Source organism: Mustela putorius, unplaced genomic scaffold (assembly GCF_011764305.1).
Source record: "Mustela putorius furo isolate JIRA1106 unplaced genomic scaffold, ASM1176430v1.1 tig00000461_pilon_pilon_pilon, whole genome shotgun sequence".
NCBI classification, from domain to species: domain Eukaryota; kingdom Metazoa; phylum Chordata; class Mammalia; order Carnivora; family Mustelidae; genus Mustela; species Mustela putorius.
Genome location: NW_025421390.1, coordinates 3,277,426 through 3,292,222, shown reverse-complemented (window position 1 = coordinate 3,292,222; position 14,797 = coordinate 3,277,426). Strand labels below are relative to the sequence as shown.

General features: G+C 39.6%; 1 protein-coding gene across 15 annotated transcripts in view; it reads right to left on the bottom strand.

Annotated features, from left to right (window-relative positions):
• CAB39L (calcium binding protein 39 like) overlaps positions 1-14,797 on the bottom strand; it is a 121,784-nt gene that overhangs the window by 40,564 nt on the left and 66,423 nt on the right. For all 15 annotated transcript variants that reach the window (XM_045080602.1, XM_045080600.1, XM_045080613.1 and 12 more), the window contains one exon: positions 1,421-1,539. In XM_045080602.1, the coding sequence (XP_044936537.1) occupies positions 1,421-1,539 (119 nt within the window). The remainder of the gene's footprint in view (positions 1-1,420; positions 1,540-14,797) is intronic.

Here is a 14,797-nt window from a genome sequence, read left to right as displayed (position 1 = left end):
GCGTCCTGTGGAAGATAGTGTTTTAGATCATGTTGACCACTCCTCTTCTCCGTCAGTCAACACAATCTCCAGGACAACTCATTTCAGCATTCTCAAGGGGTCATTTAGTTACAAGTTCATGTTTTAAAACTACTATTAATTTATCCTCATTTCCTGAAACACAAATCTAATATTCCTTCTCTCAAACTCTCCAGTGGCTCCCCATTTCCTTGAGGATAATGTCAAATGCTTTAGAGCTTAACATTTTAGAATCCCCGAAAGTGGGTATAAATTGATCACCTTGGCCTTATTCACCCATGACCAGCTGTGCAAAACATATCCTTGTGGGTCCATTAAAACTTGCAGATCCCTGTGAGCTGCAAGCGAGCACTTTACTTTATAATGTTATTCTGGCACTTGTATATGACCTTCATTGTATTTTTAAAATTGCTCATGTTTCTAGAGGAATTGGAACTCTTGGGAGGAACAGAGATAGTAGTTTCTTTGATCAGTAGTTACTGAGTACTGTGTGCTAGATGCTGTGCTTCATAAGCATTATCTCATTGAAGACTCCTAACAACCTACTCATGTAGGTATTATTATTGACTCCATATTGCAATGAGGAAACCAAGACATAAAGAAGTTAGAGAACTTGCCCAAGGTCTTATAGTAAGTGGCACAACCCTAATTGAAAACACGAATCTTTCTGAGGGTATAAAGTCAATGGCATATAATGCAACATTATTTTGTGTGAAGGTAATATTATAAATTTTCCTTTTATTTTACCAATAAGAAAACTGAGGTTTGGAAACGTACAGTGTCTTGCCTAAGGTCACAGAACCAGGAAGTGCCAAGAGACAAGAAAAAGGAATAATCAGAAAATAAAAATGAGTTCTTATAAATTAAGAATAGAGTAGCTGAAATGAAAATTCAATAGGGTTTATCTTCAATTAAATGTAAAATTAGTATCTTCCAACACATAAAAAGATAAGAGAGGAAATGTAGAAGACCTAAGAAATCAATCCTGGAGATTCAACTCTGACTAACAGGAAATTCAGAAAGTGAGAACACAGAAAATGGAAGGGAAGTAATTTTCAAAGAAACAGTATGCAACAGAGAATGTTTAGCAATCCACCAAAATCCACTGTCCTCTTCTACCTGGACACTAGACAACATTTCTCAGATTTCCTTAAGAATTAAGGGGCTGAAAGACTGACTGCTCTCAAATGGAAGGTGAATGGGAGTAAAATGAGCCATTTCCAGTGGCTGATAATTTCTTCCATGTATTTTCACCTTCCTGTGAGATGAAATGGCAAAGCTGAGCAAAGTGGTCTTGGAAACCATATTGCTTACCCAACTGGACCACCCAGGTGCCCATAGCTGTATACTTTTAACAGCTATTCTATACTCAAACCTCCTTTAAAGGAAACCATGAACCTACCCTTTGAGGAGCATAAACAGAATATGAGGATGAGCGCTAATGTACTCCACAGTAGGACTCCGAGTACCTATCTGTCTTCTCAGGATGTTGTTAAATATCTGGGTCACATCTTTTTTTCCCTGTTAAAGAAACAAACCGCCATTAAATTACACAATCAAAATAGGTAAATTATATGGAGTGTAAGTTGTATCTCAAAAGCTGTTTACACATAAACACACACAAAGGGAAACAGCACTGTTCTTTGTAATATCTAAAACCATTAATTCATTCTTTTTAGTGATTCAACATTTATATACAATATAAAATGATCACCATAAGTCTAGTTAGTAGCTCTTACCATAAAAAAATTAATACACTATTGTTATCTATATTCCGCATGCTATAAATTACATCCCCGTGACCTATTTATTTATTTTTTAAACTTATCTTGTCATATATCTTTAGTCAGCTGTGCTTCCAAACATTTAAACAAAGATTTCTACAAACAGACACAGCTCTTTTCCATCGGATTTGCACTGTGGTTAATTCAAACAACAAGAAGTCTATTTCTCACACTTGTAAACGAAATGGCATAGAAGAATTTAAAATAGTGGATATGGTACAATTGAATTCCTAATGCTTTTTTACCTTTTAGCTTTATATAAGAAGAAAATTATGATTAACATTTTTAAACCATCTTAAATAAGGACGGAAAATGGATGAAGAAAATAAAGATTTTAGCAAATGTTGGTTAGAATCAGATTCCTTTTTCTTAAATGTACTTTCTAGTAATTTTTTCCCCTCTACTTTATCCATTCCCATTCCAAGTCGGTGTATTAAAAAAAAAAAAATGTGAGTTTTTCTATTAGGTGGATATACATGATTTAGGTGATTGTAAGAAATCATATCTAACCTAGAGGAATAGAGAGGACTACTCAATTCTAGCAGCTGAAGCAGAAGAACTATAGCCAGTGTTGGATGGGACTTTTTTGAGTCCTCATTTACAAGACTTCCACTTTCACACACCCTACAACCTGAGGCTTGTCTCCTTCTCCAACTGAAGCTCTGAACTGAACAGATTTTGTTATGTTTAAAGATTCAGTTTATTTATTTGGGAGAGAAAGAGAGAGTGAGAGAAAGCGCGAGCAGGAAGGAGAGGGAGAAGCAGGCTCCTTGCAATCAGGGACCCCAATGGGAGCATGAACTGAGCCAAAGTCAGACGCTTAACCGACTGAGCCCCCCAGGCCAGGCACCTTGAGTTTTCTGCTTCTTAAGATTTTATTTTTAAGTAATCTCCACACCCAGTGTGGGGCTTTAATTCACAACCCCGAAATCAAGAGTTGCATGTGCTTCTGACTGAACCAGCCAGGCGCCCCAAACAGGAGTTTTTTATATGAAAAAAAAAAAAAAAAAAAAGGACGACATTCCATCGTGAGTTACTATGGCCCTGATTCTGGCCTTCATCTCTCAAATGAACTGTTAAAGATTATCTTCCAGTTATGTCCTCTACTTCAAAAAAGTCTTCACTGGGCTGAGTGAGCTAACTAGAAAAGCAAATCTGACTGTGCTGTTCTCTTAGGCTCTTCAATGCCTTCCTTTTGCTGAGAGAAAAGTCTGACGCCCTCCATGACCTAGCCCTTGCTTACCTCTCCATCCACGGCTCACTTTTCAATTCCTACTTCAAGTTCTGTTAATAACAATGGACTGTACTACATAAAGGTATATATGACTTTCATTTCTATACCTTTGCTCCTGTTCTGCTTGTCCTGAATTCTTTTCCTTCCCTTTTGTAGCTAAGTCTTAGTCATCCTGTAACAGGGGCACATGGGTGCCAAGAGCACCTGACTGCAGGGTTCCCAAAAAGACCAGGTTTCAGCCACTCACTGCTGACAAAATCCAAAGGCAGAGATATGAGTGGTGGTGTAACAAGAAAGAAATTTATTTCAGTGAGGCCAGCACCGGGAAGACAGTGGACTAGTGTCTCAGACTATCTAAAGTGCTGAAAAATACTTCTGGGTTTATATAAGGAAAATGTGGGACAAAGTTTGGTGGGTACTTGTAGGCAAGCAGTAAAGATCATTGTCTTGGGGTCAATCACGTGTGGTCTTGCTGACGTCAGGGTAGATGTTTTTTGCTTGAGGGGGTAGTTTCAGTTCCTATCACGGGATGCTTTGCCTGCAGGGGTCTTTTGCCCGAGTTAAGAGATAAGCTGGAAAGAAGAACTTAGAAAGTACAGACAGGTCAAAATGGAGGTCGTTGAAGTCCTCTTTCAATACAACAGATTCAGTTCAGACGGATTCACCTCTAGGATAACTGCCCCTCTCTGTGTGACAACAACATCTTTGCCTACATACACCAGTACCCCCTCTTCCATGTCTACCCCTACCTCCATCTCTACCACGGTCATAGCAGCTAACATTAAGTGCTTACTCTGTCCCAGGCACTTATACAAAGAACTTTATATGTATTTTCCAATCCTCCTAACAACCTTATAATGTACATTCTGTAAGTAAGGAAATTAAGGACTAGTGAGGTTACCTTATATAAGTGGGTTGTTGGAGAGCCAGGACTCCATCCAAAACTGATGGAATCTAGAATCTGGGTTCTTAGCCATCATCCTAAACTGATTCCAGCACCAAACACAGTATACTGAAATGAATTTTGTCTCTAACTCCTTCATCACATTGATAGCTCCCAAGGACAAACCATATTTCAATTCCCGTAGTAGGGCCTGATATATATATAGTAGGCATTCAATATTTATTGGACTGATTTATTACTTTAGAGGCATAGGCATCTATAAGCCCTTTATCACAAATCTAGACCACTGAATCTCATGCATCTATTAATGTGGCACTTTTAAAAAAGATTTTATTTATTTATTTGATAGAGACACAGAAAGAGAGAGGGAGGAGGGGGAGCAGGAGAGGAGAAGCAGGCTTTCTCCTGAGCAGGGAACCCGATGTGGGCCTCAGTCCCAGGACTCTGGGATAGTGACCTAAGCCAAAGGCAGACGCTTAGCCAGGAGCCCAATGTGGCAGATTTTAATACCAAAACAAGTAGGACCCAAAATTAAAAAATTAAAAGACACTAAGATTATTCAATTAATTAGTCAGTCTTAAAACTACTAGCCATATAAAAAACGGACTAAGTACTGATTAAGAATGCTAATTGACATATAGAAAAATTTTCTTTTTTTTTTTTTAAAGATTTTATTTATTTATTTGACAAAGAGAGAGAGATCACAAGTAGGCAGAGCGAGAGCGAGAGAGCGCGCACAAGTAGGCAGAGAGGCAGGCAGAGAAAGAGAGGGGGAAGCAGGCTCCCTGCTGAGCAGAGAGCCCAATGTGGGGCTCAGTCCCAGGACCCTGAGACCATGACCTGAGCCGAAGTCAGAGGCTTAACCCACTGAGCCACCCAGACGCCCCACAGAAAAATATTCTTAAAGGATTCACTTTATCAACAATTGGCTTGAAATGGATCAGACTTAAATGTAAAACATAAAACTATAAAACTTCTAGAAAAAAAGAGAGGAATATCCTCAGGATCTAGAGTTAGGCAAATAATCTAAGAGCACCATCTAGAAAACAAAAACTAACAAACTGGAGTTCAAAATTCAGCAAAACAAAATTCAGCACTTTTGTTTTGTAAAAGATATTGTTAATAGGATGAAAAGACAAGTTACAGACAGGGAGAAAATACTTCAAACCATACATATGATTAAAAAGAACTAGTGCTAGAATATGTAAAAAAGCCTTTGAACTTAGTTGTATAAAATACGAACCAATTAGAAAATGGGCAAAAGATAGGAAGAGACAGTGAAGACGATCTACAGATGGCTACAAGCACATAAAAGATGTTCAACATAATTAGCCATTAGGGAAATGCAAATTAAGATCACCAGGAGAGATTACTACATATACCTATCAAAACAACTAAAATAAATAATGACAACAACAAAAGCTGACAAAAATGCAAAGAAACTACACTTGTACATTGTAGGTGGAGATCTAACATATATAGTTAATCTGGAAAACAATTTGGCAGTTTCTTGAAAAACTTAACAGGTGGCTCAGTCATTTGAAGATCCAAATCTTGGTTTTGGCTTAGGTCATGATCTCAGAGTCCTGGGGTCAGGCCCCACATCAGGCTCTGTGTTCGGTGTGGAGCCTGCTTGAGGGTTTTCTCTCTCTGCCCCACCGCCTGCTCTCTTTCTCTCTCTGAAGTAAATAAATCTTTAAAAAAATAAAATAAGGGGTACCTGTGGTGGCTTAGGTCATGAGGTCAGGGTCCTGAGGTAGAGCCCTGAGTTGGGCTCCCTGCTCAGTGGGGAGCCTGCTTCTCCCTCTCCCTCTGCCTGCTGCTCCCCCTGCTTGTGCTCCATTCTCTCTGATAAATAAATAAAATCTTAAAAACAATAATGAAATGAAATGAAATAAAATAAAAACTTAACATGCCCCTACTATACTAGTAGTTGCCCTCCTGGTATATATCACAGGGAAATGGAGCCTGGCCATGAATGTTCCCAGCGGCTTTGTACATAATAATCAAAAGCAGGAAACAACCTAGAAATCTTTCCACAGGTAAATGGTTCAACAGACTGTGCTATATACCCATACCATGGACTCAGTGATAAAAAGGAATGAACTTTGATGCATGCAACAACCTGGATGAATCTTAAGGAATTATGCTGAATGAAAAATGTCAGTAACAACAGCTTATACAACCTAAGTGTCCATGAACAGAAATATGGATAAGGAAGATGTGCTGTATTTATACCATGGAATATTACACAGTCATAAAAAGGGTAAGACTATGCCATTTGAGACATGGATGAACATAAAGAGTATCATGCTAAGTGAAATAAGTGAGACTGAGAAAGACAAATACCACAAGATTTTCCTTATATTTGGAATGTAAAAAAAAACCACAACCCACAAATGAATGAGCAAACAAAATGGAGACTTAGATCTATACATGCAGAGAACAAACTGATAGTTGCCATAGAGGAGAAAAGTGGGGGATTGGGTAAAATGGGAGAAAGGGAGTAGGAGATACAGGCTTCCAGTTATGGAATAAATAAGTCAAGATAGCATAACAAATATAGTCAGTGAGACTGTAATAGTGATATCTGGGAAGAGACCAGTAGCTACACTTGCAGTGAACATAGCATAATGTATGAGCTTATGGAATCACTATGTTGTGCTATATTGAAAGTAATGTAACATTGTGTGTTAACTCAAAAAATTAAAAGATTACACATTATACAGTACCATTTACATTCGGATTACAAAATGGAGAATGATTCCTGATTGCTAGAGGCCAAGTATGGGGTGAGAGAGGGTAGCAGCTACAAAAGGACAAGAGGACGCATCTTTGTAGTGATGGAAATTTTCTGTATCATCACTTTATCAATATCAATATCCCAGTGCTATCACTTTGCTATGGTTTTGCAATATATTGCCATCAGGGAAACTGGGCAAGGTACATGAGATGTCTCTGTATTATTTATTATTGGCTTTCTTGTTGGAGCAAGCTAGAGGAAGAAAGCAGGGGAGGTGCCCAGTAGCTCTTTTGGGAAGACGATAGCCAGCAATTAGATGCATGCTAATTAAAAGCCGGAACCTCAGTCAGTCACTTGTAAAGGACGCATCAGACCCCTCCCAGGGAAAGACTGGGAGTTGGGTGTTTTTGTCGCGCTTCCTCTGTGCTAGCTCGGGGGAGGAGGAGACAGTTGCAACAAGTACTCTTGCACCCATGAACAACTGTCCCTTTGTTTGCTATAGTCCTGTGGGTCTCATGAATGCGAGCCCTGTCAGCTTTCATACATAGGTGACCTGGGGGACCATTCCTCAGTGGGCAGCCTTAAAAGTTGGGCCACCAGGGTGCCTGGGTGGCTCAGCGGGTTCAAGCCTCTGCCTTTGGCTCAGGTCACGATCTCAGGGTCCTGGGATCAACCTGCACGTTGGGCTCTCTGCTCAGCAGGGAGCCTGCTTCCCCCTCTCTCTCTGCCTGCTTGGATCTCTGTCAAATAAAAAAAAAAAAAAAAACTGGGCTATCAGATGTGTGGTCCAAACCATTTGCTCCTCAAAGCGAAGCTGGGCATTGGGGTACCCCCCACCCAGGCTATATGGTGCTATGCCAAGGGGTGGGCTTTATGGCCAGTGTGTCTCAGCCTTTCCTATCCATTCTGAAGTGGCTATTTTCTCAGTTGCTCAATGAATAGGACCCACTTCGCTCATTTCTAGATTTCTCTCAGAGGGAGTTCCTGCATGTGTAACTGTACCTTCTGTTTGTCCATAGGAAGAGAGAAATTCAGGAGCCTCCTGTGTGGCCACCTAAGTCCAGAGTCCCAGAATTTTTTTAAATGTTACGTAAAATTCAGTGCTGGTTCTCATATATTGCTGGCTGATGTCCTAGAATCTCAAATTGGGAAATCTAGCCCGAGAAAATAATCCTAAATAACAATCTTAAATATAGAAGAAGAGGTTCAGACACAGAGATTTTTTTTTTTTTTTTTTTGAGAGAGAGAGAAAGAGAATGAGTATGTGTATGTGAGAGAGCAGGGAATAGGAACGGGATGGGGGAGGGGCAGAGGGAGAAGGAGAGAGAATCCTAAGTAGGCTCCATGCCCAGCACCGAGCCTGATGTGGGTCTTGATCTTACGACCCTGAGATCATGACTTGAACCGAAATCAAGAGAAAGTTAGAAATAATAAATATGTCCAGAATTAGGAACAGTTACATAAATTATGGTATGTAACTGGCAGAAATAAGAATATCCAAATGTTGGCAATGATTAAATATAAGAAAAATATATGACTAGCCACTGCTTTCACTTGATTCCATGGATTGAAACAGAGAAGGGTAGATAAGGAAGAGAGAGAAGAATTAAGAAGAAAGGAAGGAAAGGGAACCAGGAAAGAAGAGAGAAGAATTTTTAAAAAGGGGAGAGAGATAACAACAACAAAAAAACCAGACACATGGGAATGCAAATTTTATCTTCTTTAAAGAAAAACACAGAATATAAAATTCAAAGTTTTTCAGAAAATTAGGAGCTGAGTCTTCAATTTAAAAGGATACTTTAGGATCAACTGCTCTCATTTAAAAATAGTACAAATGTTCATACTACTTCATAAGAAATGAATTTCACTTACACAAATGTTAAACAATATACTTGTATAAGAGGTACAGCTATAAATATAAATAAAGCTTAAAATGAAAGAAGTCATCTGTTCTGTTCAAATCTTTGTAGACACTACAGTAATCCTGCACAACCTCAATCCTCTTTGAAAAGTCATAAGAGCATGTTTTTCATACTTCCCAGTGAAATGCCACAAGAACATTTCCATACGGCATTCCAGTGAACAGTAGACATGAAGCTCCACAGAACTCTCTCCAACTTTTACACAGAGGAAAACATTCTTCTGGTTCATTAGCAAATAATGTGCAAAGGCAAAGGAAGCCCCCTGTGGATAACAAAAACAAGCTTGGATACCAGGAACAGCTTGTCAAATCAGAGGAAAGGATCAGAATGGAAAGGATTAGAGAAAATCTAAACAGGTACCAGATGATTAATGATGGGCTTTCCATAATACAGAACCTTGCGGATATCCATTCATTACACTATACCTAACTGGAGTAAAACCTTAACTATTTCAAAACCAGTCTTCAGCAACCTTCAGACTGTCAGATTTCAAGTTCTAGAAATGGCCAGAAAAAAAAGAAAAAAAAAATCTCTGATGGTAACAAAGCAACATCTAGAAATGACCCTGAATGCCTGAAACTCACCAGTAATTCTAAGATAACTTATAATTTAAGTGAGCAGATGGCAAACCTGAAGAAGCACTTGCATTAAGCTGACAAATTCAAGAAGGTCAGCTCTAACCTGATCTAGTCAACAATTACCTGCAGAATGAATGATACATATGGAGGTATCAACTGGAATTAAATACAGAAAGAGAAAAAGTGAGAAGAAAGAAGCAATGAACAGCAGGCAGAGCAATTAGAACTGCTGATAAAGAGCATCTTTTACTGATAAGAGAAGTGAGAAAAGGCAGGGACGCCTGGTGGTTCAGTTGGTTAAGCATCTGCCTTTGGCTCAGGTCCTGGGATCAAGTCCCTTCATCGGCTTTTGTTCGGTGGGGAACCTGCTGCTCCCCTGCTTGTGCTCTCCCTCTCTCGTTCTGACAAATAAGTAAATAACATCTTAAAAAAAAAAAATAAAAGAATTGCGAAGGCAAATAAGGGAGTAAAAGAGAGCAGCATTGCAGAAGAAAACACCCATTTTTAAATTGCAGCCCTTGACTTATATGTAGGATATATAAATATAAAGCATTCCCAAAATTCAACAACCAAATAAAAAGAGGACAAAAGACCTATATAGACAATTCACATGAGAAGAGAGATGGTGGGGCACTGGGGTGACTGAGTGGGTTAAGCCTCTACCTTTGGCTCAGGTCATGGTCTCAGGGTCCTGGGATCGACCTGCACATCGGGCTCTCTGCTCACCAGGGAACCTGCTCCCCCCTCTCTCCCTGCCTGCCTCTCTGCCTACTTGTGATCTCTGTCTGTCAAATAAATAAATAAAATCTTAAAAAAAAGAAGAGATATGGTGGCAAATAAACACACGAAAATATGCTCAACATCATTAGTTGTTAAGGAAATGCAAATTAAAACCACAATATACCACTTATACTTACTTGAGTGGCTGAAACTTAAAAAAAAAAAAAATCTAAAAGCAAACAAACAAAAACCCCCAGCACTACCCAACAATCCTATTCCTAGGTGTTTACACAAGTGAAATGAAAACCTACATCTGCACACACAAACTGCATAAATGGTTATAGAGATTTTATTTGTAACGGGTCAAACCTGGAAATTCCCCCAAATATCCACCAACTGGGGAATGGATAAATGGTCTGCATACATCCATGCAGTAGAAAGCCATTGGCAATAAAAAGGAACAAACTCCTGGTACACAGCAACAACAAAGATGAATCCAAAATCATGATGCCAAGTAGAAGAAGCCAGAATCAAAAGACTACATTTTGCATGATGCCATTTCCACATTTGTTAAGGCAAATTATACAAGGACAGAAGATAGATCAGTGCTTGCCAGAGGCTGAGGGTAGGAAAAATGATTACAATAAGGCATGGGAAAATCTGGGGGGTGATGGAATTATTCTATATCACAGAACTGTGTATTAAGAAGAGAGACGGGCGCCTGGGTAGCTCAGTGGGTTAAAGCCTCTGCCTTCGGCTCAGGTCGTGATCTCAGGGTCCTGGGATATGGCCCCACACCGGGCTCTCTGCTCAGCGGGGAGCCTGCTTCCCCCGCCCCCTGCCTGCCTCTCTGCCTACTTGTGATCTCTGTCTGTCAAGTATATAACTAAAAAAAATCTTAAAAAAAAAAAAAAGAAGAAGAAGAAGAGAGAATGTTACTATTTGTCAATTACACCTGAATTAAAAGAAAAAAAAAAAAAGAAACATAACTGTAGCCGTTGAAGTCATGGGCATCTCTCCTCTGCTCCTGTGTCGGCTGGGGGAAGAGGGGTGGGGAGAGCTGTTGTGGATAGGGCAAATATTTGTGCTGAATTTCACTAGCAGAACTAGATAGGCAGAGCCTATTGCAAGGGGTTGGGGGTAGGGAGTGTTCACTGCATGGATGAATGCTTTTGCAGGGGACCAAAATTCAAACTAAACTAATTTACAGATACTGGGAAAGTTTCAGAGCTCAGAATTAGTTGCTCTCAAATTTTTTAGTATAACTGTATTTACACATGACAAGAATTCTAATGCAGAGCTCCTTGTAAACCTCCTGGCCCTCTCTATCTCTCTCTCCTCATCTTCATTCTTCTGCCTTTTCTGCATGCTGGCTTCCTCTACATTTTTAGTTTACGTGGTAGGAAATCTGACCACGGATGCAGTTAGAGACTGATGCTCCTAGTTAGAGACTGAAGTTCCACCTCCGTTTTAGTTCCAGAATCCTGCAGACTTCTCTGGCCCTGCTTTGATGAGATGACCACTACTAGTTCACCCTGTGTACTGGACAGGTGTCACGCTGCACAAAAATGTTGCTCCCACTGTAACTCCGTGGGTGGGGATGGAGGGACCACTCCCCAGAAAGCAGAGGGGATAAAACATTTTGTACATTATACAATGGTGTGAGCAGTCTTTATCTTTATGGCAGGTTACATTCATTAACAAGTATGGTAAGGTCAAACTAAAATGGTCATTGTCTTAATTTTTATAGGGGGAACACTACCAATTAACATGTTAACGCTTCTGATTAAGGGCCTGATTAAGGGCCATTTTAAATCACCCATAGATTATGTTCCTTTATAGGATAAATGTTTCTGAAGCTTATATTCGTTAGTTTAAGATGACGAGAGGGTCACGGTAACATAAAATTCCATTTAATATGCTATAGTATTTCCTCACCTGTAATTGTAAATTCTGTGACTTAATTTGTCTAATGATGGATGCAAAATACATGAACAACTGACGGACTCAAGAACAGCTAGAACCAACACCCTACACACATAGTAAGCAATTCAAATTGTTAAATGCATGTCTTCTGGGACGCCTGGGTGGCTCAGTTGGTTAAGCAGCTGCCTTTGGCTCAGGTCATGATCCCAGCGTCCTGGGATCGAGTCCCACATCGGGCTCCTTGCTCCGCAGGGAGCCTGCTTCTCCCTCTGACTCTGCCTGCCATTCTGTCTGCCTGTGCTCCCTCTCGCTTGCTCTCTCTCTGACAAATAAAAAAAAATAAATAAAAAATAAAAATAATAAATAAAAAAATGCATGTCTTCTGCCCATTTTTGGACATGATTTTCTGTTTTGTGTGTGTTGAGTTTGAGGAGTTCTTTATAGATCTTGGATATCAGTCCTTTGTCTGTATTGTCATTTGTAAGTATCTTCTCCCATTCCATGGGTTGCCTCTTTGTTTTGTTGACTGTTCCCTTTGCTGTGCAGAAGCTTTTGATCTTGATGAAGTGCTAAAAATTCATTTTGGCTTTTGTTTCCTTTGCCTTTGGAGACATATCTTGAAAGAAGTTGCTGTGGCCGATGTTGAAGAGGTTACTGCCTATGTTCTCCTCTAGGATTCTGAGGGATTCCTGCCTCACGTTGAGGTCTTTTATCCATTGCGAGTTTATCTTTGTGTACGATGTAAGAGAATAGTCGAGTTTCATTCTTCTACACATAGCTGTCCAATTTTCCCAGCACCATTTATTGAAGAGACTGTCTTTTTTCCACTGTATTTTTTCCTGCTTTGTCGAAGATTATTTGACCATAGAGTTGAGGGTCCATATCTGGGCTCTCTACTCTGTTCCACTGGTTTATGTGTCTTTTTTTATGCCAATACCATGCTGTCTTGGTGATCACAGCTTTGTAGTAAAGCTTGAAATCAGGCAACGTGATGCCCCCAGTTTTGTTTTTCTTTTTCAACATTTCCTTAGCAATTTGGGGTCTCTTCTGATTCCATACAAATTTTAGGATTGTTTGCTCCATCTCTTTGAGAAATGCCGGTAGAATTTTGATTGGAATAGCATTGAAAGTATAGCACAAAGTTTCTGTCCTAAGGCTTTATGATTCTTCATTTTTATGGTAATAAAACCAAAGGTGAAGGACCACTTTAAAGGGTGCCAATGAACAGAAAAGGATTTTTACAAAGGGACAGAAGTTTTCAAAAATTTAAGACCGTAAAATGGGTAAATGAGAAGCTGGTACTGGAGTACTTATTTTGTTGACTTTTTTTTTTTTTAATGTAGCAAGAAATAATAGAGATTAAATTATCACAGCAGAAGGTTTTCTGCTTCTTTGGACTACTTTCTAATTCAGCCTGAACAGATGACTTTGCATCCACCCTGGTTTTGCAAGGCACACCTGCCCTTAAAATGAATGCATCAATAAATTCATCCTTTGATCTCTTATCACATTGTGTTTCAAAACATCAGAGTCTGAAGCTGTGTTTTGAATAGCGGCCAAACCTCAAAAAACACAGCTCTGAGTTTGATCCTGAGCCCATAAAAATCTGAAGACTTGCAATCTCAACCACAAGTCTTTTTTTGAACTTCATAAAAATATGCAGAAGCGGTTCTTTTCTGTCAGCAATTTTAAGGTTTAAAGAATTAGATTAAAAATTTATGGCTATAAAGTAATGGGATTTTCTTTTTAAATAATTCTAACTCAAAGGTCTGCCTCCTCACTAGCCCTTATTCCTGTAACAGTAGGATTCTCTAGTACTTTCCTCATCCTCATGGGCCACTTTGCTCTGGATTCCTGAAGGAGAAATGGGTTCGTCACAAAGACTGCCAAGGCAGTTCCAGCTACCCAATCTAAGCCACTGCCATGGCCACCTTCACTGCTGTCAGCTCTGGATCCCAAACCCCTTCTCCAAGCTCTTCTCAACCCTGTTCTTGGTCTTGCCTCCCACCACTAGTCATTTCCAAAAACCCTTCCTCTGTTATGGTTCTGGAGACACTTTCCCTCACTCCAAAACGTTCTCCTATTTTCCTTCTATTTCCTATTCCTATTGATCTTAGCAAAAGAGAGGGCATTTCTTAAATTTCTGTTGATTTACTCTGCAAAAGAAGACTAAGCTCTTCTCTTCAGTCTTTTCCTTCCAGACATTGTTTAGAGACCTAACCTTCCACAACTAACAAAAAAAGCCCATCTAGGTGTCCTCTAAACAAAAATTCATTTTTCTTTGTAAGGAATACTCCATTCTTTTAGGTTATCTGGCAAAAGCTACAGCCCAACCCTAAATAATATTTTTTTCTCCCTTTTATAAACATATACCAAAAATTTAACAGTCAAATAACTGTTGTACTCTCCAACAAACCCCCAGAGGTGGCTACACACTTACTAGAATGCTTATCACCACTTGTGAAATACCTTCTAAACCATTTACTAATTCAACAAGAAAAGTGGCCTATTGCTGTGTTCAGGACATCTTCCTTTGGTCTAATCTTCTTTCTTTTTCTTCAGTCTCTCATTCTCAAGCCTACATTCATTCATTCACTCAACCAACCAGTGTACAGGGCACTAGCTGTGGGAAACGGGATCCTAGTACTCAAGATACTTTCAGTCCAGAAGGGGCTGTACCAGTTCTACCTCTGAACTAAGACACAAGGAGGGCAGAGTTGTGTGTGATTAGACTGTGTGATTAGACTGCGCTCTAAAGTTAGGACAGGTTTTATCAAGTTGTCATTATCTTATGTGGGTACTTTAGGCTTGAGATGCAAAGCTGCTGCTTGCAGATTAACCATTAGAACTTCCAATCAGTTAAGTGTCTGCTTTTGGCTCAGGTCATGATCCCAGGGTCCCGGGATTGAATCCTGTATGGGCTTCCTGCTCAGCAAGGAGCCTGTTTCTCCCTCTACCTGCTTCTCCC